The sequence below is a fragment of the Macrotis lagotis genome, chromosome 6 (genome assembly GCF_037893015.1).
Source record: "Macrotis lagotis isolate mMagLag1 chromosome 6, bilby.v1.9.chrom.fasta, whole genome shotgun sequence".
In the NCBI taxonomy this organism is placed as follows: Eukaryota; Metazoa; Chordata; class Mammalia; order Peramelemorphia; family Peramelidae; genus Macrotis; species Macrotis lagotis.
The window spans coordinates 54,647,795-54,675,270 of record NC_133663.1 but is presented as its reverse complement, the minus strand read 5'-3'; the positions used below and the strand labels follow the sequence as shown (position 1 = coordinate 54,675,270).

The window sequence follows — 27,476 nt, the reverse complement described above, 5'->3', positions numbered from 1 at the left end:
ACGTGGATTCTAAAGGAGGATCCTGCATGTCTAGAACTAGAATATTCTAGACTGTGAATTCCTTGAGGTCAAGGATTGGGGTCTCAGTTTTTCCTAATGTATTCCTTAATGTCTATCAAAGCACATAACATATTTAAGTTTATGGTAGTAGTAGTAATAATAGTAATAAAACAGCCAGCATTTATATATATACACTCATATGTATGAATATATATACACACAGTCATACACACATATGTATGTATATGTAGCACCTTCTATGTGTCCCCCAGCTCTCCGCTTCTAGAATGGCCCAATGCAAGCTCCTTGACTTTTGTCTTCTCTCTTTTTATTTAGAATAAAATGTTAGTTACCAACTCAACTCAGTTCCTTAGCTAGTTTCCCATGGGCAGTTATTTTTTTTAAATAAAATCATGATTATAAACTTTTTGGATTGTGACCATCTTTCTTGTTTTGCTTTTATTTAAACTCTAATAACACTGTTTTGTAAGCATTGCTAATAAGACTGCCTCAGAGTCTGTGTTTGCCCAGGGCTAAGTTATGTCTAATTCTGACTGCAAGCCAAGTTTTACAAAATGTTTCTGCAAATCTCTTGGTGATCTGGCTGTGCTGGTTTAGGACACTGCAAACTGGCACCAAAAAGAAAAAAGAAAAAACAACAATCCAACAAAAAATAAAAACAAACAACTTCAAATCCAAAACTCAAACTCATGAGAAAATCATACTAATCATCATCATCAACTATTTACTTCCTCCCTTTCTTGCATGCAAAATTTTCATGGAGTCATTTACTCATCTTTCTCTAATCCAAATTCAAAAAAGTTAATAAGAAATGCCTTTGCTTATGTTGTTAAGCTAAGGGCAAAATGAAGAAACTGGCTACATTCCAAAGTATTCCTTCCATTCATTTTGCTCCAGCAACTGCAATCTTAACTTTTGAAGTTGGATTGTAATGTGACCATTGATGCACAAAAGCAATTTCCCAGTTCTAAATAATTACAAATATTCCATGGTTCTGGGAATTCCTTAATCCCATCCCAGAGTAGGCATGTGTGTGAACTTTTCTGAATACTGTATTTTTTTTTTTTTTTAATGAGTATGTTATACAGTCTAGTCTCCATTTCTCCTTCAAACTAAGTCTTCCCCAAATTTGTAACTCAACAGGCTTCTGGTTATAAAAACATTCCTGTTCGTCAGCCCCACCTTGTGGCAGGAAGGCAATCCTATGGAATCCTATACAGTCCAATCACCTGTACCATTTACTGAGTCCAAGATTCGTAAGAAAATTTTTTTTAAGAGTTGAAAATTCTGTAGCATTACTTAAGCAATGACACTTCAATTGAAGGGTTTGTTTTCTGACATATCAAGATCTTGAGGGTCTGAGAAAGAAGTCAGGATATTTTAGCAGACAGAAGTAGACAACAAAATAACAATTCATTTTATTGAAGTGAATTCTGTTCCATTCTGGGCCTTTCTTTCCTCACTAACTTTATTATTTTTTATTTTTTTAGGATTTTGCAAGGCAAATGGGGTTAAGTGGCTTGCCCAAGGCCACACAGCTAGGTAATGATTAAGTGTCTGAGGGTGGATTTGAACTCAGAAACTCCTGACTGCAGGGCACTGCTCTATTCACTGTGCCACCTAGCTCCCCCCCACACACTAACTTTAAAACAATCATTTTTACAGTGAACAATGTTGGAGTATTCTTTCAAACCTTCACCCAAATTTCATTTGAGGTCAATTCTATCACAAGCTCCTTTATGAGAATGATAGGAGTCTGGCTTTGGTGGTAAAAGGGCTGGTGGAAAAGCATACATCTGGGAATTTAGAGTGCCAAGGGACTCCAGCCCAGACCCCATTTTGCTGATGAGAAAACTGAAGCCCAGAGATACACAAAAAGATCAGTGGGTCACAGGTTTAGCACTTAGAAGGGTTGTGGAAGGCCAAGCTTTGGAGAAAAACTTAAGAGTATAAGAACTGGGGAAAAAGAATCAAGTTAAGGCCTTCAGGAGGATGCCTTCTCTTCCCTTCCCCGTCTGAAGCAGTTAGGGTAGATGTCCAGTCAACTTCCTTAAGATCTGGTCAGTCCACTTCCTGGATGCCCAGAGAATCAGCTTCCTTTACCTCCTTTGGGATCCACTCCCTTGGCACCCAGAGGAATCAGCTTCCTTTGCCTCCTTTGGGATCCACTCCTTGACACCCAGAGGATCAGCTTCCTTTACCTCCTTTGGGATCTGCTTCCTTGGCACCCAGAGGATCAGCTTCCTTTACCTCCTTTGGGATCCGCTTCCTTGGCACCCAGAGGAATCAGTTTCCTTTAGCTCCTTTGGGATCTGCTTCCTTGGCACCCAGAGGAATCAGCTTCCTTTAGCTCCTTTGGGATCCACTCCCTTGGTACCCAGAGGAATCAGTTTCCTTTAGCTCCTTTGGGATCTGCTTCCTTGGCACCCAGAGGAATCAGCTTCCTTTAGCTCCTTTGGGATCCACTCCCTTGGCACCCAGAGGAATCAGCTTCCTTTGCCTCCTTTGGGATCTGCTCCCTTGGCACCCAGGGGATTAGCTTCCTTTGCCTCCTTTGGGATCTGCTCCCTTGGCACCCAGAGGATCAGCTTCCTTTGCCTCCTTTGGGATCCGCTCCCTTGGCACCCAGAGGATCAGCTTCCTTTGCCTCCTTTGGGATCTGCTCCCTTGGCACCCAGAGGATCAGCGTCCTTGCCTCCTTTGGGATCCGCTCCCTTGGCACCCAGAGGATCAGCTTCCTTTGCCTCCCTCGGGATCCACTCCCTTGGCACCCAGAGGATCAGCTTCCTTTGCCTCCTTTGGGATCCACTCCCTTGGCACCCAGGGGATCAGCTTCCTTTGCCTCCCTCGGGATCCACTCCCTTGGCACCCAGAGGATCAGCTTCCTTTGCCTCCTTTGGGATCCGCTCCCTTGGCACCCAGAGGATCAGCGTCCTTGCCTCCTTTGGGATCCGCTTCCTTGGCACCCAGAGGATCAGCTTCCTTTGCCTCCCTCGGGATCCACTCCCTTGGCACCCAGGGGATCAGCTTCCTTTGCCTCCTTTGGGATCCGCTCCCTCGACACCCGGAGCATCAGCCCCTTCGCCTCCCTCGGGCCCCGCTTCCCTTCGGTCCTTTGGGGTCAGCTGGCTGGGCCGCCATGAGGGTCCGTCCTGGACTTCGGCAGCCCCGGCGGGCCTGGGCCGGCGGCAGGAAGGGCCGTGCCCGCGCCCCGGGCCCGGCAGGAAGGAAGGGGCGCCTCCTCCGCTGCGCTGGCCCCGCGGGCCCCGCTCCTGGCTCGGGCCGGGCTCCGGGGCCGGGCTCCGCGCCGGGCGGGGCGGGGCGGGGCGGGGCGCGCGGCGCGCGCGCGGCGCGGGGGGCGCGGGGGGGCGCGGGGGGGGCTCAGCCCGCCTCCGGCAACGGCGCGCCTCGCGGGGGGGCGGCTCGCGCCGCGGCCTCGGGCCGCCATTGGCCGGCGGGGCGCCGACGTCACGCCCGGCCGGCCCAGCGCTGTCCCGGCCGCGGCCGCGGCTCAGTCGGCCCGAGTGCGCGGCGGAGCCAGGAGGTGCGGCCGCCGGCGCTGCCTCCCGCCTCGCTTCCTCCGCTCGCCGCCCCCCGCCGCGTGGGCGCCTCCCTCGCGGGCTCCCGCCCGGCCCCGGCGCCCACCATGAGCAAGGACGAGAAGAAGTCGTGGGAGCAGACCCTGGGCGAGTGGAGGCGCTTCGTCTACAACCGCCGCAACGGCCAGGTCCTGGGGCGGACGCCGGAGAGCTGGAGTGAGTGCGGGGCCCACGTGTCCCCGCGGGGGGAGGGGCGGCAGGAAATTTCCGCCGGGGCGGGGGCCGGGGGCCGGGCCCGCCCGGGTCGCCCCCTCTTTGGGCGGCCTCGGCGCCCCTCGGAGCCCTGGCCGGGGCGCTGAGGCCCCGCGGCCCCCCCCCCCCCAGCCCAGACCCTGGCAGGAAGCGCCAAGAAAGTTCCGAGAGCTGGGCCAGAAAGCCCGGTCTGCCTCGGCCCCCCGCGTAGTAGAGACCGCCCGGAGCCCCCCGCCCCGTCCGCGTGCTTGTCACGGCATCGCCTCCCTCGCGGTGGTCTCCCACCCGTGGGGGTGGCGGACACCGGAGGAGCCGAGCTCGTGGGCACACTGCCAGCGGGCACCGGGCACCGGGCAGCGGGAGCGGCCGCCGCACGGTCCGCACCTCCTTGTGTGACATTTCCAACATCGAGGTTGTAGCGGACGATTGAATGTTTCTGCCATCTTGTCCGCGATCGGCTCTGCCAGCCCTGGCAGGGGCCCTGACTCTTCTCCGATCCTGCTATCCCCCCACTATTACCTTTTTTAAAGCCCTTCTTGGTGATTTATTGCTCTTTAGCTTTCCTAAGCTCACTGCATGCATTTCTCTCCATCTCATGTCGTCTGTACCATTGTCCGTACATAACCTGTTGGAAACTGAAATGTGCTCTGAAGTTCCCTAGGTCTCACACTCTTCACACAGCTCCCACTTTGCCTCCCTAAAAAAAATCACTTCCTTCTGTATTCAGAATGTCACCTAGGGGTTTCTGATCACTTCCAGACTGACCTCCCTTGTAAAATTAAAATGCCCCATTTGGAGGATTCATAGGCTTCTTCCTATCCTTCCAAGCTCATCCCACACTGGAGCTCATGTTGGTCTTCCCAGCTTTGCCTCCTTTTCTCCAAGGTTTTCACCATTTTCTCTCCTTTAGTCAATTCTGGTTGGTAAGAATCAGATCTAGAATAGACTTTCCCTTTGCCGGTCCTTCCACTTGGAGGATGAAGTTGTCGGGACAAGTCAAGAAGTTAATAGCTGTTCTTTACTTTTGACAGAGAAAGGACTCACAACTCTGATCATGCTTCGGTGCCAGGCTTCTGATGGTTCACAGATGTTTTTGTCTGTTTTTTTCCCTGTACATTTAGAATCTGAGTTCTCTGTTGTCCTTGCAGCTCCCCCAGGGCAGGGACTAGTTTGGCTTTTCCAGCCATTCTGTTTTCCCTCCCTTAATGTTCCCCAAGGGCTCCCCCTTCCTTTTAGCAGAGGATGAACATCTCCACACTTAGAAAACTACCCCATCCCTTCCCCACATCAAAAACCAGAAAATCAGAAATTCTAGGTTTTATTCAATACCTTGCTTTTGAAAGGCTTTTGCATCTAGACAGTATTTCATTTGGTAGAGCCTACTAGCATCCATATGACCTATGTCATTTGTAAGGGTTATCCACTGGCAATGTGGTAGAGGGGAAGAGCTGGGCACATAACCCCAGACTCCCTGTGGATCCCCTTCCATTAAAGAAGCTGATCTCTGATCTACCTGATCCACTGCTGCCCGTGGCCATGGAGCCCTGGGGTAAGTGAGCCATAGTGGATGAAGGATTTGGATCCTGGTTATTATAGTCGTTGTGATTCTCATTTCATCAAGTCTCAATAATATGTATCCAAGTCTCAATAATATGTATCTCTGAAATCAAGTTAGTCTCTTTGCCCTTGTCCTCTACTTGCATAGGAACTTCAGGCTCCTTTTCCTATATTGGAGCTAGTCTGGGAAAGAACTAGAGAGATAGAAATGGAGATGCAGGTTTCTCTCAACCTCCCCTTTTCATTGAAAGCCCCTTTGATTAGATTCACAAGATAGGAGGCTGAGTGCATGCTTATCAGCCTTTGTTAGGGCATCCTGCCCTGCCATTTCTCTTTCAATTGTATTTCAGAAATCCAAATCTCATTCTCAGATAGTCTCTTGAAGCAGAGTCACTTCCCCAATCAGAATTTCTCTTTGTCCCTTACCTGCCCCATAAACTTTAGTATTGCTCAAGACCCTGTAATCCCTCCCAGTCTCTCAGGCCCAGTGGTATCATTTGTACACATAGGAATCACCAAAGCCAGTCTCAAAACAAGTTGATAAAGTATTTAATCAGTTTGGTCTGCTCTGTGGCAAAAACCAAGGGGAACACCATCCCCGGCCTCCCCATCTAATACTGAAGACAACTTTTAAACCATTCTGTATAAGCAGATTATACATGGAGAGGGACGGTACTGGGACTAAAGGACTGAAAAGGTAGAAGTTGGAAGTTTTTCTGGGACTTGAAAGAAGCCATCAGGCAGAGGTGAGCAGGGAGAGCATGCCAGTCATGGGAGGTCGAGCCAGTAAAAAAGTCCAGCCTTAATGATGGGCAGCTTGGGGGAGGAGCAGCAAGTAGTCCAGTGTCCCTGGGTGGTGAAAGGAGGCCAGAGAGGTGCACGGTGGCATCAGGATGCCAGAGAGGATTTTCTTTTTGATCCTGGAGGTGTTGGAGAGCCCTGGGACTTTATTGAATGGGAGGGTGATCCCTCAGACAGCAGCCTAGAGGTTGGCCTAGGAGGGGAAGAGAGCCAGCCAACATAGAGGCTACTGTAAGTCTGGGCATGACGTGATAAGGGCCTGAACCGGGGAGATGGTGAGGAAAGGGGACCTATCTAAAAGATGTTGTGCAGAGGACTTAAGAGCAGGATGGCTCTGGAGGGGAAAAAGGAATGAGTTGAGGATGGTGCCTGAGTTGGGATGCTGGGTGGGTGAGGGAAGGGCCATGCTGTAGGCAAGAAGGGGGGAGGGCTTGGGGGAGGAGATGAACAAGGTCCCTTTTGGACACCTGGAGTTTCGGGTATCTATAAGGAGACTAGTCTACAAGCTATGAGTTGGAGATACAGGATCTCAGAGGCACTTGGAGATGGGTGGGAGATGCTTTGAGAAGCATCAGCATTGGGATGCAGTTGAATCCATAGACTTTGATAGTGTTTGTCCTTTGTTCTCAAAGAGGATGTGACATCAGGAAGGGGATGCCATGACCTTCAAGTTGGCTTTATGTGAGAGAGGACTATGCCAGCTTCTAAGAGTTGGGATGCCAGAGATTTTCTTTTTGATCCTGGAGGTGCTGGGGAACCATCGGGAGGGTTACATGATATGATGATCAATTTGACAGTTGTGTCACCTAAAGTCACCCTTTTCTCCTGGAACCATGTGGGCCTAGTGGTCAGAAATAGATTGAACAGCAGGAGATGGCCATGGATGCAGCGGGCATTGATGAGCTCACCAAGGGAAATAGCATAAGAAGGGAAAAGAAGAGGGGACCCCCCCCAAGGTTGGGGCAGGGGATGATCTGGATGAAGGTGTGCCACAACAGAGACTGAGAAGGATCTGTCAGGCAGGAGAACCAGGAGAGGGTGTCAAAGGCTGTAGAAAGATCAAGAAAAGGGGCAGCTAGATTGTGCAGTAGGTAGAGCACTAACTAGCCCTGGAGTCAGGAGGACCTGAGTTCAAATCCTGCCTCAGACACTTAATAATAGTTGTGTGGTCTTGGGCAAGCCACTTAACTCCACTGCCTTAAATAAAAAAAGAAAGATCAAGGTTGAAAATTGAGAAAGGGACATTCGATTTGGCAGTTAAGAGATGGTTGTAAGTTTGCGGAGAGAAATTTCAGTTGAACAATGAATGAAGCCAGACAGGAGTGAGAGTCCTGCCTGTAGACCCCCCCCCCCCCCCCCCCAAGGCAGTTAGCCAGGAAAGTGAGGAGAGATTCTAGAATGATGACTGGCCTAGTGGGAGTCCTCAGTGAGGGGGGTTAGGATCAAGGAGACATGGCAGACACTGTGCTGTGATGTTGGGGTGCAAAGACAGCTCCCTAGGAGCTTCTGCCAGCCATACCTAGGTTATGGGTCTCCTTTTTTTGGCAAGTTCCGGAAGGTTTTGTTACATCTCAGATCCATGTCTGTCCTGGAGCTGGAGCAGTCACTAGCTACCAATGCTCCTCTCTCTCGTGGCCACAGGAAGGGAGGACCCATAGCAGCTGCACCATCCTCATAGTCTCCAGCCAAGTGGATCTTCCGGAGGAACCTCCAAGTGTGTCATGGCCCTTCCCCAGCCCACTCTCAAATCTACCCCCCAGGGGTCCCTTTCCCTCCTGACCTTTGAGACTTTCCCCTCCATATTGAAGAGTTTTTAGGGATAATCATTGTCCTTGACCATCTATAGAGTGAACTGTTTCTTTTTCTAGGTGATGAGCATCGACCACAGCAGTCACTTGGTTTCATGACTATGCAGGCCCCCTGCCTTGTCTTTTTCTTTATGTCCAGACTCCCTCCTAATTTTACAGATACTCCCATCTTCCTTTGAACCCAGGTACTCCTGATTCCAGGGCCGGTGCTTTATCCACTACGCCACCTAGCCGCCCCCATCGTCTTCCTTTTATATTGCTGCTGTTCCACCCATCTTCTCTTCTGTTGCTCTTTTGCTTTTTGGTTTTTCCTTTTCCCCTTCTAGATTGACCACTTAGTCTTTGAATTTGAATTCTTTAACTTCCCCTTAGGCTCTTCCAAGTTCAGCCTCTGGCTTTCTCCATCTTACTGCATTCAAGTCAAGTCATCCTTTAAGTCTGCCATCCTTGGGTCTGTGTTTACTATTTTTTTCTGCTGGAGACTTTGGGGTGTAGCCCCCATCTTTTCCAGAGAGTGCCTATCTTCTCTCTGATTCATGGTGCCCATCATCTCCAGTTTCTCCCCAACACTGAATTCCACCAGCTGTGGTCAAGATGGTGGGTTGGGTCCCCTACATGGCAGCCGAGGAGTTTGACAGGTGAGAAGAAGGCACAGGTGAATGTGTTGAGAATCAGGCTTAGTCCAGTGGTAGCGTCCATGCTGGATAGGAGGCTCAGTGTCTCGGATGGTTTAGGTTAAGGAAATAGTCCAGGCCCGATGCTGACTTTAGGGGGGAGGTAGCATTACAATATTGATAGGACTGTTGAGAGGGAGATTGCCAAAATTAAGTGACCCATATCAACCCTCAGAACAGAGAGGAGCCTGGTGGTCTTCTTGCAGAAAGGAAGAGGAGCAGCCGGCTCACAGCCAAGATGAAGCAGTGTCTTGGTGGGGCTTTCAGATGTGTTCAAGTTTGAAATCTCCAAGCTTAGCAAAATTAATGTTGCAGTTTGAAATTGTTTGGGATTGTGATGGAGAGATGACAGAGGAGGAAACTGGTTTAGAGACATTTTGCTTGAAATGGGGTTGTGAGATATTTTAGGCCTATTGGAGTTGATATCTGGAAACACACTTGGTGAGAGATCAAAATGAAAGAGGCAGGAGGGGGTGCCTCAGAAGTAGCTAAATTCCAGGCTAGCCTGGGGAGCCCCTTAACCTCTTTCATCTTGAAAATGAGGACCGTGGGCTTGCCCCCTAGGGTTGGGGTGAATATAACATGAGATACTGGTCATCAAATGCACTAGATAAATGCTAGCTATTAATGTTATTAACTTGGTTGATTAGAAGAATAGTGATGCTACATTTTTAACCTCTGTCAAATAACTTGCATTTTCAATCAGGGAGTAGGGTACAAAGAAGGGAGAGAATTTGGAACTCAGAATTTTAAAAATGAATGTTAAAACTTTTTACACTTTATTTTCCCCCCAGTCCCATGTGAAAACAAGTGTAAAAAAATTTTAAAAAAGAATAGTGGTGCTAATCACAGAAATAAGGAAACTTTGGAGGAGGAAAGGGTTTAGGGAGAATGAGTTTGTTGTTGGACTGCTGAGCCCTAGGTGCTGAGGGGACATTCGAAGTGGGAGATGGAAATGTCTGTACACAAAAGTGGTCACTGAAGCCCCAGAATGGGGAGAGCCTTGGGGCGGGGGTAGCCCTGATGAGGAAGGAGTAGGTATTGGAAGCCAAGAGACAGTCAGGAGAAATGAAGGAAGAGGACCACATAGACTGGACGGGGGGGGGGGGGGCTGCTCTTGGGGAGGGGTCAGTCAGTGATTAGGAAAGGGGCAGCCCTCGGCCGGTTCGTGTGTATGTGTGCAGCCCTCGCTGGCGCCTCTTCATTTTTCACTGTAACATTTTTCATGTTTCACCTCTGATGACTTCTAACATACGTACAACAGCCGGGTCTCCTGATAAACCACTGCAGCACTTCTTGAGTTAGATGTCCCAGATGCATCTCAAACTAAAACTCCTCATCCCCCCAAACTCGTCCCTCTTCTGTGGAAGTCTCCCATCCTTTGTCCATTCACCCAGACTGGCACTTTCCCTGCTCACCTGGCAGTGACCCCACCGCTGCCAGACCCTGGGCTGGAAGTTTCAGTGAGAGCCAGGAGCCAGCCGGCCTCTCCCACTTTCGCTCTGCATCTTTACCTCAGGGAAGCTCTTCCTGCTCCCCAGCCCCCTCCCCAAAGACCGTCCAAGGGGAGGGGCTGGTTCCTTTTTATCTTTGCAACACCAGATCATGATTGATGGTTGTTAGAAAGAGCTGGGCTTGGTGTCCAGAAGACTGGAGTTCGGATGTCGCCTCTGAGGCTGTGGTGACCCTGGACCAATCACTTCAGCTGTGTGTACCTGTTTCCTCAACTGTAAAGTAGAGTTACTGAAGCCCCTCACCTAGTGAGGAGCTAGAATGAGATAACAATAAAGTCCAGTACTGGCCCCCCACCCCCCTTGTCGGGTGCTTCTTAGATTTACCATTAAAAAAGGACCTAAGGAGCAAGTGGATATGTGAACCAGGTGGTTGTTGTCTCTAGGTGGACAAAGCCAAGGGATAAAACAGAGTCGTTCTTAGAAGATTGTGGATATTCTGCCAGTAACGATGTCCTCTTTGTATAAGGAGACCTTGAAAACCTTTCAAACATCAATTGATATGACCCTAGGATATGGTGCGCTTGACTAGTGATGTCAGACTCAGATAGAAATAGGATTCTTGTGTTTGTGTGTGTGTGTGTGTGTGTGTGTGTGTGTGTGTGTTTAAATACTAGATTTTATAAGTAAATATAGTTTTCTTTCAGACTGTGTATAAATTTAGTTTTAAAGTAATTTTATCTTTGATTTGTGTTTTTATTTATTTTTAAAATTCTTCCCAGCCACATTTTAATCTGGTTCAGGCTGCCCTTGGGACTTTCTGGAGCCTTGTGAGTGACACTTAGGTTTTACAGTCTATTTGTATTAATAACTGAGGCAGGGTGGTGAGGTTTTTGTTTGGATAGTTGTCAGGTTTTAACAATTCCAAAGTGCTTCCTGGTCAGCCTGTCACTGGGCTCCCTGTGCCCTCCCCTCCTCCATTCCCTGTTGAACTGGGGAAAAGTAGGAAGCTGACGAAACAGGAGAGAGAGAGAGAGAGAAGCCAGCCCCCTCCTGGACCACCTAAGAGATGGCCGGCCAGTCTCTGGGTCCGCTCCGTTCTTCCTGGCAGTGGCTCTGGGGCCAGTTCAGATCCTGCTGAATGGTGGAAGTGAAACCACCCAGTCTGGGGACTGGACGCAGGCCGGTCCACCTTCCTCTCAGAGATGAGGACACCGAAGTTCAGAGAGGCGATGTGGGCTCTGGTCCCCTGCGGCTGCTACCTGGTTCTGCTTTGCTAGGCCAGGCCGGTGCAAGGAGACTAGCAGGGTCCTCTCTTGATATCTGGGGGCCAGCACTTTGCCTCCCCCCCCCCCCCCACTGTCCTGAGGACTGGCTTCATGCCCCAGTGGCCAGACATTGCTGGGAAAGTAATTGTGAATGAGGTACTTGGGGGGGCACCCCCAGAGGACAGTTGGACAGCACCGTCCAGGTCAGCCTCCTCCTTGGCCCAGAGCAGCTCTGCCCACCTGTAGAGAAAGTGGACCCAACCCCAGTCTGCAAAGGTACCAGCAGCTAATGACAAGTGTGGCTAATAGGAGCCTATAGGCTATAGGCACTATAGGTTGGAGGCGTAACACAGGATGAGGATCTACACCAGCAAAATCAGATTCTATAAGTGTGTGTGTGTGTGTGTGTGTGTGTACATATACATATATAATTTTTTAATCTAGAGTTTTTCAAAATAAAACAATATTCTGCATCAGTTATCTGCGTTTCAGAGGTCTTTGACTCAGGCTCAGTATATCAGTAATGTCCTCCTACTGGTCATCCCAGTTTTACAGGATGATTGAGCAGAGGTTTTTGCGATCGCCTCCTGAAGCAGCAGATGGTGCTCAGATGACCCTGCAACTAGCTCACTACCTCCTGAGGAAAAGGGTCTCTTACTGACAGAACATGGTTCATGTGGCCTGGCCCATAGCAGGGTGATCCTCTTGATCACCTTGATTCCCATCTTCATTGTCTCTAACATATTTCTTCTTCTTCTTCTTCTTCTTCTTCTTCTTATTATTATTATTATTATTATTATTATTATTATTTTATTTTATTTAAGGCAACAGGGTTAGGTGACTTGCCCAAGGTTACATAGCTAGGCCATTATTGTCCAAGGCTGGATTTGAACTCAGGTCCTCCTGACTCCAGGGCTGGTGCTCTATCTGCTGGGCCACCTAGCTGTTCCCTACATTGCCCCCCTACAATGTGATAGGAACTTAAACATGATAGCACGTTTTTATATATGTTAAGTGTTTAAGAAATACAGAAAACACTCCAGGAATTATTGATAACAGCCTGGTCTCAGGCCTCAGGTTGGCAAAGGGTCGACTGAAGAGGGGAGCCTCTGAGCCCCTGGGGTGGGCTAGAAGGGGCCAAGGGGCCAGAGCTTCTGCTGCACCCCGGAGATACATAGGAAATAGTTGCTTATATTGAAGAAGACCCAGAGAGTTCCTGGGGAAGTGGGTCCCAGAGGGCCACAGCTTGTGAGTGATGGGCAAGAGAGGGGCAGTTTTCTGCATCTAAGTTGTTTTTTCTCAGACAAAATCAGACATGAACAAAAAGGAAATTATTCTGCTCAAAATCTTCCCTAATATATCAATCACTTTGGAACAAATTCTCGTTTTCATTAGAAGAGGTTGAAGCCCAAGTGTGGGTGAGGAGGTCCTGAGGACTCTGGCCAAGTGTCCCGAGCCTGGCCGGGTGTGCTCCTCAGGTCCTCCAGGTAGGACCACCAGAGCAAGACGGGTCCTAGAAAGTCATCACAAAGAGTGTTGCCAAGTGGGGTGAGGGCCTGGAATGGGGGGGGGTGCAAGGACCCCACATTTGGGGATAGCGTAGGAGAATCAGCCTCAGGTGGATCGATGGGGAGGAGACCTGGGGAGAAGAGGAGGAGCCTTCCTAATTAAGGTGGTCTTCCAGGAGCCTTGTGGAAGGGATTCTTGTGGCCCTGCCACTGAAAGCCTTCCATTCCTTGCTCATCCTTTAGTTAGACTAGAGAAAGGCCTTGGATTCAAAATGCTACTCTGAATTTGGTTTCCTGATCTGTAGCCAGGCGGCCTGGGATTGATCAGATACTGGGAAAATGGCTATCTGGATTCCCAAGATAGTTTTCTGGGCTGGTAGAATGCCTGCAGCTTCTTCCTAAGTGTCCACATTCTAGAAAGTACACCGAACCTTCAAGTGAATAAAACCAAACATCCTAAGACATAGCGCATCTCTTCTTTCTGACTCTTTGGATTGTAAGCAGTTGTAGCTTTTTGTTAAGGTGGTTAATAGAAGATTTTAATTTTGACTAAGTCAGGTTACGAGGGTGACAAAGGTAAATTTTAAAATGAAATCCCCATTCTTTTGAAGAGTAAATGTCCTCAAAATAATCCCTTTGTCAGTTTTAAATGAGGCCAACAGAAAGATTTAAAAAAAAAAGGAAAGCTGAACAAATTGCAAAAGAAGCTTAAATGACTTATAGTATCTTTCAAATAGGATTACTAAAGAGTATATGTGTTTCTCAGCAACCGTGGAACATTTACAGAAATTGGCCATGTCAGGGCACAGAGAAAAACAAAAATTTAAATATTAAACAATGGCTCTTTCCCCATCGCTGCCGTGTTGAGCAGGAGTGTTTTCAAGCCATGTGAACCTGTGGTGAGGAAGCTGTTGCCACTGGAGGCATGCATGATGGACAGTGATACTACCGAAGTGTGCGCTCATCCACAAGGGCCAACCCGCGGCCTTGATGATGCTGCCCAAGCCCTGGACAAAGGCCCCCCTCCCTCCCATCTTCGGGCTCTTCCTTCTAGCTGTGATGGACCCATGGAGATGATGTGGGACACATGTGCCCAATACAGTCTGTAAAATCAACAGAGGGGAAAGCCCTAAAAAGGGGTTGGCTGTAGTTGTATCCCCGTTAAGGACTATGGCAAGGAATCTCAAGCCAAAGATGTCATGGAAGAATATTTTAATCCTTGAAAGGAGAAAACAGAAGCCTTGGTCTTATTTGGGGAGGGAAAGAAAAAAGAATGTAATGAAATAATGTATTGAAAGTAATTAAATTCAGGAACCAGAAAGAAATCCTGACCTAGATGAGGACTTATCAGTGATTAACAAATCATCAAAACAATAATTTTATGAAAATCTCTTAGAGGTTACTCATTGAGTCTCTTATAGAGATTACTGATATTGAAAGGATGAATTCTTAAAATTATGGCAAATTTGGGGAAATGTAAATTAGACTGTTGATCTTTTAAAGGCAAATGACTATCTAACCATGCCTCCTACCTTTTACTTGGAATTAGTTTTTTCAAGGGTCAAGTTCATATTTGTTCCTATAGGTCTTTCCATGTTTCTCTGTCTTCGTCACAGTTTGTTTCTTGCAGTTTGGTAAGATTTGACATAAATGTATGAACGCGAACATTTTTCTATATAGATTCTATCATGTCATGTACCATAATTTGTTTAGCTGTTCCTGATCAATGGCATCTCCTTTGTTTCCAGGTCTTTATCACAGAAAATGCGATGTCTATAGGGACTTTTTCTATTCAATGATCTTCTGAAGGCAAAGTTCAGGAAGAGAATCTCTGGGTCCAAGACTATTATGACCCTTCCCTGACTTGGTTGCCCCGCCTGCAGCAGCCTCCCCCGGGCAGAGGATGGCCGAGTCACCCAGTCTTGTGGCCTGGGGCCAGAGCCCATCCACATTGTGGTCCTCTCTGCTGATTGATCTTACTTGTCCACTAAGGCCCCAAGATCTTTTTCATATTGTTAGCTCCACAACCTTCCCCATCCTGAATATGTGACAGACTGAGGAAGACTGTGAAGTTTTTCTGACCCCACTTCTAAAGGGAAAGTGATTTTTAGTAACCATAATCCCTTGGAGTGCAGGAGTTCCCCTAATTTCTTATGTCAGCCCTTGATGAGGAAAGTGGAAGTGTGGAAGAGATGGCAGTGCCCAAGACCCCCGTCCAATGGGAGTTGAGGGGCTCCTTGGCTTCTCTGCCATGGGCAGGGATAAACAGTGGGTTTTGTCTTTGGATTAGTTGACCGCTTCCCTGCCTCAGGAAGGATAGGAAAGAAGGAAGTCTTTCCTGGGGGGCCGGCTCTCCAGCTTGGCTGTACCTGGCTTTCTGGCTGGAGTCTTGGAACACACCTCAGATAAATACACACTTAAATATCTGCATAAACATAAGATGAGGGGAATGCGTGGCTAAGCCAGAGTTGGCATTGTCCTCTAACACTGTCTCTGCTACCACTGGGCTGAGGTGGGGGACCCCATGGACGTGAAGAGGACCCCCACTGGGCAAGGCTGGGGGAGAGACACAATGTGAGCCAAGAACTGCGTGGCAGATGAGGCTGGGTCAGGGGGTCTTGGGCACAATGGAGGCGCTCTGGGATGTTAGTGGAACCTTGGAGAAGGCCACGAGCAGCAGGCACTCAACAGGCCTGGCATAGCCTCCCACCCATGGGGTCCTGGAGAGAGATGAGGGAGAATGAAGTCAGCGTAGGCCTTGGGCCCATCCATGGTGGGAGTGTGTGCCCGAGCCACGTGACATGCCCCCCAATTAGAGAGTGGTGCTCCTGTGGAAGGCATTGGGCAGCCTTGGCAGAGAGTTAGGGGCTGTGGGATGAGGAGAGCCAGGGCTCCTGGGCAGAAATAGGGAAGGGGAAACCTAAGAAACCAGGACCACCGAGTGATCCTGAAAGATAAATTGGCTCCTGATGGTCCCCTTGGCCCGCCCTCAATTCAAGGGTTTCATTGACCCTTGGAAGAGGAGGAGCCACTGGGGGAATGCCCTCCCCTCCTCCAATTAAAAAAAGGAAAAACCTTTGTCTGTGATCTGCCTGGTTAAGTGAAGCCTCTTCTGCCCTGGGGTCCTCACCTTGGGGGACCTCACAGGTGAGACTCCCCCTTGCCCCACCACCCCCATCCATTTTTTTTCCTGACAGTGTTGGTACCACTTTGAACTTTAGATGCTGGGAGAGAGAGGAGCCCCGGGCATCTGTGATCCTCTGCAGAGTCTCAGGGAGCCAGTGGGTGAGGTGAGCTCTGGGGAAGTGCCGAGGTCGGACTCGAACCCAGGTCAGCTTGACTCCAGGCTCGGCCTCCTGGCAGCCTCTCGATGGCGAGTCAAGATTGAGAGGACAGAGGCGGGCAGCACCAGAATATCAGTCTGTGCCAAGCCCCCCCATCACCCCTAGCAACAGACTGTTCCTTGGGCTCCCACACAGGGGGGCTCTCTCCTTGGTCCTTGGCAGACCAGGCCTCCCCACCTTCAGGTATACTCCCACTGGGCATCCGATCTAGTCTCCACATGGCAGCCAGACGGAGAGCCTTAAAGCCATCGATCCCAGAGCTGGCGCCAGTGACCCTCCCTGGGATCAGCAGCATCTCTCAGAGGCCCCCCTTGTCTCCTTGGCCCCCCTCCTTCCCTTCTGAGGCTCCGTGTGCCTGTGCCCCTTGCGGCTCCTTGTGGCCCCGGAGCTTTTCACTGTGAAGGGAGCCGGTTCAGTGGAGCTCATCCTCATTCTTTACCTTCTCAGAACATTTTCTAAAAAAATTGAAACCTTTTGAGCACTGTACTAATGATGATTTGCTTTTGTGCTAGGTTATTTATATATATATTTCTTATCTTCTAAAATAATTTTAAAGGTATTCTGGGAAAAATTCAATATATACCAAATACAAAATGTTTGAGATGTGTTACAAATTACTTTTTCTACCTTGTTTTTTGCAATTATGTTAAAATTATCCATTGGTTGAAAAGTAGCAATTATAATTTATTAGCAGTAATTAATTTTTAAGCCTGTAGATTTTTTAAAATGATTTACTGTTATGAGGGATGGAAGAGTAGATATTTTTTCCTAGGGGAAGGCATAAAAATAGCCTTTGATTAAATGTTGCTGGTTTTTGAGGGATAATTTATATTTGGCGAGGAGCAAAAATAATTTTAATTTGTCAAGAGAGAAAAAGCTTCAATTTAGAGAAAGGACATTCAGGTTTGACACATTTTATATTTGTGTCACAAAAACACAGTCCTAGTTTTACCATAAAATATTTCAAATTTACATTGATATTTTAAAAGTCTATATTTTCTTATATTTTCTGTAAGTTTGATTTTTAAAACAGATTAAAAAAATTTTTTTTCAATGAAGAAGCATTTGTTTTCTTTCCCTCTTTTCTTCTTTTCCCCCACTAGGGCAAAACAAAACAAAATGACAAAATTTATGATAAATCAACAAATTTGCAAAACGGTGATCATCTCAGCTGTTGGCTTTTGCCAAGAGGGTCGGGGACCTCTTCATCCGCACTCTCATTGCATTGGTCCAGTGGTCTGCCTCTGTCTGGTCCTGGTCCATCCCTGTCCCGCCATGTCGCCTCTTCCAGGCTGGGCCAGGCTTCTTGAGACCGGTCCTTCTGGAATTCTTTTGGCCCCTGAGTATTCTGCAGGACTTTTACAAAAAGAGTGGCTGGAATATAAAATCTACAAATTGCCCATGGGTCGTTTTCCACTTTGATCTGAAGCTGTGATAGTGTTGGTTTTAAAGAATATAAAGACAGTTGGGAGACTTCGGGGGAAAGTTCCACCTTGACCCTCCAGCAGTTGAGTGGAAAAGTGTCTGGGGGGAGGTCCAGGGGGAGGCTATGGGGTCTAGTCCGGTTCAGGCAAGCTTTCCCAAGTTCTGCGCCACTTGTAGGTGGGTGGCCCTGTCTGGCCTGCTGCATTGGCACACACTCCCTCCCTCGCTCGCAGTGATGTGCTGCCCTCTTTGAGCTTGGCCTTTTTCTTTTTCTGAAACAGACTCCCACCATGGTAGGGAAGCAACGGTGCCTGCTGGGACCCACGGCCTTTCTTCGGGGCTGTCTTCCCTCTATTCTGATCTTCTGGTAAAGATGTTGCTTTGACCATTCCACCTCCGCGTGCCCGGCCCAGCTTTGGCCTTTCCACGCGAATGGGGTCTGGGAAGTGTGACTGTGTCTATACTGGGGAAAAAGTGAATTCACATCATTTGGAATTTTATTGGAATAAAAACCAACATGATGGTTTTAACTTAAGAGCATTCAGTAGCTGCCTCTCAACAACCCCCATCCCAACAATAATTTTGCCTTTAGTGCTTTGATTCTGGAGTTGTTTGAACCAAATTGCCTGAGGGGCCAGAGATGAATCATTGACCTAGTATAGACGCACCAGACCAAGGATGGGAGAAGCGGTCACTCTTCTTGCCTGGAAGGCCTGGGTCTTGCCTGCTGATGGGTGTTCTTCAGGTGGCTATCCCAGAACGTGGAGGCAGGCGCCTTGGAAGGATTGGCCTCGCTGAGCTCCCGCAGCTTGGAGAGTGGCCAACCTGGGTGGGCATCTGCACCATCCGGCCCTGTGGGCTGGGGCTGGGCGGCCGGCTCATGGCTGCTTTGCATGGCTGGCTCCATTCTGGCCTGGCCTCTTAGAAGGGCAGAGCTTCACTGGTGCGGGGCTCACGCCTGTGTTTGTCCCTGCAGGTCTGATCTTCCTCTTCTACCTGGTCTTCTATGGCTTCCTTGCTGCACTCTTCTCCTTCACAATGTGGGTCATGCTTCAGACTCTGGATGATGAAGCTCCAAAATACCGGGACCAGATCTCTAGCCCAGGTAATGGTGTCATTGGCCGTGCCTCCATAGCCATCTTTTCACCAGAAATGTTAAGATGCCCTTTATAAGGATGGAGACATAAAAAAAGGTTTGTTTCTTGGCTCCAAATAATGTCTAGGAACCTGAGTGTTTGGGTTAATAGTGACAGTTATAACAATTGAGGAGGGAACGGTCTTTTGTAACTCAGCTTTCCCCCCACCCCCAGCCCCCTGTGGGTCAGTGCCATGGCCATCTGACTGACCACGGAGTTGATGACTGAGCTTTCCTTCCACATTCAGTTAATGGGAAGTACTTTTGATTACCAGTTTTTTACAATTAGCAGCATTTTTCTTTATAATTTGAAGATTATTTAAACAGAAGAAGCCAAACTTTCTATATGTTACCCTAAGATTGTCATTTCATTGGTATCCTTGTTTTGGCCTCATAGCAGTCTATTAAGTTGTATTCTGCCATATGTTAGTGAGGAATTTATGGTATTCTTGTAGAGAACCAGTGGATAAATCTAAATATGAAGAGCATGAACTTGTGTCAGTACATATCAGGAAATGTCCTTGATGGAGAGTCAAGGGATGCTAGCTAGGTGCGAGCTGATCAGGTGGCAGAGGTCTGGGGTGGGCGGGTGGCCTATGTATAAAACCTTGGGATTTTTCCTAATTGCTAGAGAAAAATTCTGAGGTAAAAATTGATTTTAAGTCTTTTGACTTTGCAGGGCTTACAATTATTCCAAAACCACAGGGTGCCTTGGAGTTTTATATTAATCCTACTGAATCAGCAACTTATGAATACTACCTGAATAGCATTTCACGTTTTTTAAAAGGTGAGATTGGTTTCTTCTAAATACTTTTTTTTAAGTGATTGATTTAAATTTTATTCCCAACAGAGAGGAAAATGTGAACGTTCTACTCCTTGACTTAATGGAAATCGAACAAGCAGTATGTGATGTTTTGCTCATTTTTGACTCAGCAGTCACCTCGGCCAGATACAGAACAACTAAAAGAGCCAGAATTTTCATGATGGTTTATTGGATTTTTCTGTTTTTTAGAGTAGATTGTATTGATCTTTTTTTTTAAGTTTTTTGTTTTTGTTTTTGTTTTTGCAGGGCAAGGGGGTTAAGTGATTTGCCCAAGGCCACACAGCTAGGTAATTATTAAGTGTCTGAGATCAAATTTGAACTCAGGTCCTCCTGACTCCAGGGCCGGTGCTTTATCCACTGCACCACCTAGCCGCCCCCTGTAATGATTGTTCTTGCCAGTTCTGTCTGGAAGAACATAGATGAAGAGGGTGTGCCCATATTGATTAAAGTAGAGATTCTGAGCATTCTTAAATGATATTGAATAAGAAAGATGAAGGGGATGAGGATTGTAAAAGATTTTCTCAGAGGCAGTAGGATTATTTCTTAAACTTTAATAGTCTTACTTTTTGCATTTAAAACCACTGTAGCATATAAAGACCAAGGTTTCTAAGTGCTTTCTTCATGAACTTTGTGTACTTCTCACCCATATGCATGTGCTAGCTTCCTAGACCAAGTTTTTCTTTTTCCCCTTTTCTTTATTTTCCCAATTATATGTTAAGATAATTTTCAAAATTCATTTTTGTAAAGTTTTCTCCTCCCCCTGCAGTTGCAGATGATCCAATGGACTTTAAACATGCACAGTCATGTCACACATATTTCCATATTAAGTCATGATGTGAAAGAGATCATGAGAAGGGGAAAACATGCAAAAAATTAAGAAAGGGAAACGAGTGTGTTTTGGTCTGCATTCAGACTGCATCATTCGTTCTTTGGATGGGGATGACATTTCTCATCACGAGGCTTTTAGAATTGTCTTTGGTCATGGACGGCACCACCTCCCTCAGCCAGTCTAAGTCCCGTACTCAGGGTTTAGAGGGACTCACAGAGCAGTAATGCTCCATCATATTCGCATGCCACAGCTTGTGCAGCTAAGCCCCCCTGGGATGGACACCCCTCCAAAGAGCTGGTATAAATATTTTTGATCATGTGGGTCTTTTTCGCTTTTTTTCCTTTTGTGATCTTTGGGCCAAGGATAGGCAGAGTTTTACTGTCCTTTGGGCAGAGCTTTTTAAAAACATTTTATTTTGTTTTTTTCCAGTTACATGCTCTGGTTTTTCAGCATTCATTTGTTTATCCATTTGCAAGTTTATAAGTCACACATTTTCCTCCCTTTCCTCCCCTCCTGCCTCCCCTGGCCACAAACATTCTGGTGGAAGTTGTCACAGCCCACTTGGGTTCCACACCTTTACGGGGTAGTCATTTTATGTATGAGGAATTGGGACAAAGGGAAAAGAAAGAAAAGCATAGGAGAGGAAGCAAAAGTGTTAAGAGAAATTTTAGGAAAGTAGACATGATAGCATTCAAATTCTGTGCGAGTTGGGGTTTTTTCTATCTGGTATCAGATCCTTCCTTCTCCATATCCATTTGTAGTCTTTGGAATTTGATAAAATCCCTTTCAGAAGATTTTGTGGATGAAGCCAACTAGAAGTTAAGAATTTTATGGAAATCAGAGCAGAAATAAAGCACTCTGCTTTTTAGGCACTCTGCTTCTCCAGCCTTTGTTTACTAAAACCTAAACTTTTGGAAAGTCCAGGAAAAATCAGTATCAAATGTTTCTGTGCAGGAAGAATAGGAAGTATTAGACTGTGGAAGATACAGAGATGCATAGTGTAGTAGTTGGGAGGACCTGAGTTCGAATCCAATCTCAGACATGTGTCTCTAGTTGTATGATCTTGGATGAGTCACTTCACCCTGATTGCTTCACATCCAGGGTCATCACCAGTCCTTCTGATCCATCTGGCCACTGGACCCAGATGGCTCTGAAGGAGAAAGTGAGGCTGGTGACAGTACAGCCCCCTCACTCACATCCAGTTCACTTGCTTGTCATGGCATCACCCTCTTGCTATCATGGTCGTCTTCAGGAATAAAGGACAGGCACAGCTAGGTTGCGCAGTGGATAGAGCACCGGCCTTGGAGGCGGGAGTTACCTGGGTTCAGATCTGGCTTAAGCTGTGTCAACTTGGGCAAGTCATTTAACCCCACTGCCTTGCAAAAAAAAAAAAAAACAGAAAAAAAGGACAAACAACACCAATTTTCCCTCTGAATTAAGACCAGTAGGGTCCTGCAAACTTGACATGTTTGAGTCTGCTCCCTCTCATGCCCCAGAGGTGGCTGGTGTGGTTTTGTAAGGGGTGGTCTAAACAGGGAGAGAATCAAGTAAAGGAGGCGTCAATACACAGGTGACTTGGCTGACCGGGGCCCCAGGGCTCTGGCCGAGGCTCAAGTCAATCCTCAGGTCCTGCTGTTGGACCCTGGTTTTAAAATGACTACTTATTTGCTCCCCAGAAGGAATGGTTTAAAAACAGGTAAGATGAATGGCAGCATGAGTTGTGAATTTGGGTTGAGATTTCTCTTTTGAAGTCTTTTCACTAAAATCTAGTTTGGACAGTTCAAGATTGATGTACAAATAATAAATAGTTATTTCTTTTTACCCCATTAAGCATATAACAGTGACAGTCAAGTCCATCACATAAGCTGTTCTAATGGAACATACTTTGAACAAGATGGCATCTCTCCTAAAAAGGCTTGTAGATTTTCTCTTGAGACCCTCGAATCCTGCTCCGGATTAGAAGATAACCAGTACGGCTATTCTAATAGAACTCCTTGTGTTTTTGTCAAAATGAATAGAGTAAGTACATATTGGGCATTGGGGGCTTCTGTGAGGAATCAGATTCAGTTCCTAATTGAATGAAGTTCTGTTTTTGAGTCAGTTGATTTGGGGGGGGATGGGTGAGCTTTACTTAAAAAATAAAATAATGGTATATAGATTTAGGAAAAGAGTGATTTTACAATTGAGTCATGTGGAGCTCTCATGTTTTACATAATTACTAGGTTATTTTGATTTGAATATTTTATAAATTAAACTTATATATACAGCAACAGTACTTCAAGAAGGTCATGAGAGATGGCTAGGTGGCGCAGTGGGCGGAGCACCGGCCCTGGAGTCAGGAGTACCTAAGTTCAAATCCAGCCTCAGACACTTAATAATTATCTAGCTGTGTGGCCTTGGGCAAGCCATTTAACCCTGTTTACCTTGCATAAACCTATTAAAAAAAAAGTTCATGAATTTGATTTTATGCCAGTCAAATTAATGTCAAATGACAAAACCTTTGTTTAAATGACTAGTAGATTCAGATTTTTCTGTAGTACATAAGAACAAAGTCCCTGATGTATGTCTTTGAGGGTGCCACATACATTTATTAGCTTTCTCTCCGGCAATGCTTCGGGTCCAGATTGAGCTGCCTCTTGGAATGTCCCTGGATGTCGCTTGATAGCAGCTAACCTTTTTTCAAACTGTTCAGTGAGTGATCTGAGGAATGAGTCATTTGGGTTTCCAGGGCGATCCAGCTCATCCCTTCTTGGATTGGTGGCCTAGAAGGCAGTGGTGTCCAATCCAAGCAGAAACATCCCTGCCATTCAGTTAAAATCCTTGTTAACAATTTCATCTGGTTGAAGCAGCCCCCAGGAGAGTTGGGGGCCCATCCCGCAGGGTCCTCCCTGGCAGACGGTGGGGGGGATGGCAAGCCGGGGGCCAAGAGACTGCAACGAGAATCAAAATAGTTTACAAATGATTTTAAATTCTGCTTCCCAGGGGCAGCTAGGTGGCGTAGTGGATAAAGCACCGGCCTTGGAGTCAGGAGTACCTGGGTTCAAATCCGGTCTCAGACACTTAATAATTACCTAGCTGTGTGGCCTTGGGCAGGCCACTTAACCCCCATTTGCCTTGAAAAAAAAAATAATAATAATAAATTCTGCTTTCCCCTTAGCCCCAGCGCCAGAGTAGAAAAGGGTTCCATGGAATGGGGAAAATGGGGGGGAAAATGTTTTATATATATATATATATAGTGAATAATAATAATGTTTTCTTAACCTTAGATAATTGGATTAAGACCTGAAGGAAAACCCAGGATACTCTGTGAAGTTAAGGTTAGTAACATATTGAAACTGTAATGTTCAGATTCTCATAAAAGTTGACCTCAAATCTGAAAAATGTGTCTTTTTTAGTTTGCTTCTTGGAGCAGTTCAGTTAGTCCCTTAGTGACTTAGCTGATGGCCCAGCTCGCAGCTCCACTCCTGGGCTAGGGCGTGCCAGCCCCGCGCTCTGCCTCATACAGACACCCCCTTTAGTTGGCCTGTGTGCATTACACTGGCTTACAGCTTCCTCCCAGACTCCTAGTTTTAACATGATTCATTCTTATCATATCATAGCCTGTTCTCTTTGTTCTTCATACTGCAAATACAACCTAGACAAATATTTAATAATGGGTTATAGTTTCTTAGAGAAACTGTTAACTACAAAATTGTACCAAATCAAAGGTGCTGTGTGTCATTGATCTCTTAGTTCAGTTATGTTTACATTGCTTTGGAACTTGTTTCTAGAAGAGTTTTGTGTTGCTGTAAGCCAAATGTGTCTAAAGAGAAAGATTTGAAAAAAAAGAGAAAAAGTCAATTCCTGGTTTCTAGATTAAACTCTTATCCCCCTGAATAATGGACCATCAGCTCAGCAGAAAATTTGAATAAGAAAACACTTACCTGAAAACCTAATCCTCTGTCTGACCAGGAAGTTTGATTGATAACTAAATTATTGTTATTTGATAGATGCATGGAGATTATTAGGAGGGTTCCCCCCAAGAAATTATTTCTTTCTTTTGAAGAATTAATTGTACTTAGATTAAATTCCATAGAAAATTACAGAACTGTTTGTCAAGTTATTTTGTTTTTACTAGGATAAACTGCCTAATGGAAGATGTAATTCGTAAGACTTAATTGTCTAACCTTTTTACTTAAAATAGTATTCGCTACTCACTTTACTACCTCGTTTTTGAGTAATGAATTTTTGAAAACTTATTTTCGCTTTACTAAAGTCTTATATTTGGCTAATCTCTGTAGGTTATAGCTTGTCTGTTTTAAGAACTCTGCAAAGACAAGCATACTAGCAATCTTTTTGTCTTTGCAAAGTTCTTAAAACAAAAACAAATGAGAAAACATTAGTGATAATCACAGTGCTTGTATCTCATTTAATGAATTTCAAAAAGTAAAATGTCTGTTTTAATTGAGGGGGGCAGTTTTGCAAGGCAGTAGGATTAAGTGACTTGCCCAGGGTCACACATCTAGGTGATTATTAAGTGGGTAAGGTCAGATTTGAACTCAGGTCCTCCTGCCTCCAGGGCTGGAGCTCTATTCACTGTGCCACCCCCACCCCATCCCCATTTCCAGTCTAACTTCCTTCTCTTCAGTTTAAGCCCATGTCCTCTTGTGTGTTGTGTTGTCCTTTGTTTCCATTGGTGGAGAAAGGGAATGCCTTCTCTGTACCTGGAGGGGTTATCGAGTCTGCCCTTCGACCTTCTTTTCTTCAACCCAAGGAGCCTTGGTGTCTAGTCCCCTGCATCCTGGTCAGTAGGCCTTGAAAATGAATGTTGGCTGTGATGCCAGTCCATTCTTCTTCCCCTCCCCCAAGAAAGGGTCTGTCTCAGTTGAACTAAGCAACCTTCAACAGATTTGAGCACTTTGAAACCTGGGACTGCAGGATCTTTGATTACAGGCAGAACTGTTTGAGGACAATTGAACAGTCGAGGTTGATGCCAGAGCAAGTCCTGGGCCGCAGCCCTGGCTGGGGTGGGTGGCTAGGTGGAGCTTCTGCCGGTGTCTGTCTTAGGTCTTGGTCACTGAAATGACTCCTGTGGGATTTTCTAACTGATTTTTTAGAGGTAGGGATCACAGATAAGTGTTGCTTCTCCAACCCCATTCATCACCCCACATGTACTTCCTTGTGTCCCCATCTCAAAGTCAGAATGCCAACAGGTGAGGCTACTTATTTTTTCCTTAAAGAGAGTTCTTCAGTATTGTTCTGGTGTGCTTTGATTAATCAAAAAATTGGGATTGGTAGATATGTTGGTGTTTTTAAAACAGTCATTGCATTCTAGATTTGTTAGCTATTTAGAAAGTCACGATGACAACTCTCAGAGGATGAGCTTCTTTTCTTCCTCTCACACCCGGTCATGGTCATTGGACACAGTCTCTCCATGCACATAACCAGTAGGACTAGGCCACCTTGGAGAGCACATGGGACAGATACAAAGAGAGGGGGTGGCAGGGCTGTTAGATTTTGAATGATCATCTGAGGCAGGACTCATGGACTTAGGGGGTCTGGGGGGGGGGGGGCTGTCCATGTAATAAGCATTCAACTCTTATTTGAGTTACCCCATCAGATACCAGAGAGCTAAGACCTTTACTAGTTGGAGCAAATGCCCTTGTTCCTAGTGCATTCTCTTATACCAGCCATTCATTACCAAGTGGCTCCTTAGCAGAGCTGCTGCCCTCTGGGGCCATGGTGGCACTATCAAAGTAGGAAAAGTGTCAGTCTTCTACATCAGCATTACCATTTCCCCCCATACCCTTAATAATTGAAATTTCTTTCATAGCATAGTTATATTTTCACTTGTTCAAAGTATTTTCTTTTTGTTTTAAATTTTAGGAAGGAAGTGGTGTACAACTAGAAACTTACCCCCCAAATGGAAATCTTGACTTAAAATATTATCCATATTATGGTAAAAAGTTGCATGTAAGTATACTTGGGGTTTATATCATGTTGAATATGACTTTGTCAAAATTCAGTAAATTGAGTTTTTCAAATGCAAATTCTATTCTCTCCTTTACTTCCGGTATAAAAGTCTGAGCTGTAGCTGGGGAGAGGAGGGAGGGAAGAAGCTCATGATTCATTACTTTGCTCTCTTCATTTTCCAGGTGAATTATCTTCAGCCATTAGTTGCCATCAAGGTCAAGTTTCTGCTTGGCAAGCAGGATGTGATGATTGAATGCAAAATTGAAGGGTCTCCCAATCTGAGAAACCAGGACGAGCGAGACAGGTTCTTGGGACGAGTTTCCTTCAAAATCACAATGACTCAGTAGTATGAGTAAAAACATCTCCACAAACAAGTGTGTGGTCTATCTTCATGGTGTATCAGCTGGACCTGCCCTTCTAGAATTTGAAACCACCTTGGAGAATTGAGGGTGGTACCTGACATTTGGGGTAGCATAATAATGTGCTTCCAGATCATAATGTTTAATGTCCTCAAAGTAACTGCCTTTTGCCTTTGCCTGCCCCATTGGACCAGTGTGCAGACATAGACATGTCTTATTAGGGACCTGTAAATAGCAGATTGAAAACGTGGAATAATGGTGGTCTTGTTCTGTTCTAATGTGGTTTTATCTCCAAGTGTCTATAAAGCTTAATGTGCCGTGCTATGTAAATATTTTATTGATTTAACACTGGTTTAACTGTTATTATCTCAATGCCAACACACCTTTAGGGATCAAATGATAAAAAGGTACCTGACCAACCAAAAGTGATTTATAACTGCAAGAATTGTGGTGTGTGGAGACACCTTAAGCTCTTTGTGTGAGGAGGAAGAGAAATAAAAGTGGATTTAAAAAGTGGCAGTTTTTGAAATTATTTTAAAAGGCTGAATTGATTTGAACCCTGAGCACAAAGGTTTTGAGTTTTAAAAATACGAGGAGCAGCATGGTGGGATTGAGTTTCAATGTGGGTGGCTCATTTCAAACCAACCTGAGTTAGGTGAGTTAATAAATCTTCATTTCTTTAAATCCACTATTTTTTTTTTAACATTTTAAATTATGTGAACTTAGCTAT

The 27,476-nt window shown here is 46.1% G+C and overlaps 1 protein-coding gene across 1 annotated transcript; it reads left to right on the top strand.

Moving 5' to 3' along the window:
• Nucleotides 1-3,490: 3,490 nt before the first annotated feature.
• ATP1B3 (ATPase Na+/K+ transporting subunit beta 3) lies at nt 3,491-27,262 on the top strand. The gene is made up of 7 exons (XM_074191177.1): nt 3,491-3,776; nt 18,625-18,753; nt 19,463-19,570; nt 22,267-22,454; nt 23,702-23,752; nt 26,301-26,387; nt 26,570-27,262. The coding sequence occupies exons 1-7, from the start codon at nt 3,668-3,670 to the stop codon at nt 26,732-26,734; spliced, it is 837 nt and encodes a 278-aa protein (XP_074047278.1). The 5' UTR covers nt 3,491-3,667; the 3' UTR covers nt 26,735-27,262.
• The last annotated feature ends 214 nt before the right edge of the window (nt 27,263-27,476 follow it).

What these genes read in the sequence shown, in the direction of transcription:
- ATP1B3 (XM_074191177.1), top strand. Translation starts at nt 3,668, where the DNA reads ATGAGCAAGGACGAGAAGAAGTCGTGGGAGCAGACCCTGGGCGAGTGG. An exon ending in GCGGACGCCGGAGAGCTGGA is followed by an intron (nt 3,777 to 18,624) that starts GTGAGTGCGGGG and finishes TTGTCCCTGCAG; the next exon opens with GTCTGATCTTCCTCTTCTAC. An exon ending in GGACCAGATCTCTAGCCCAG is followed by an intron (nt 18,754 to 19,462) that starts GTAATGGTGTCA and finishes TTGACTTTGCAG; the next exon opens with GGCTTACAATTATTCCAAAA.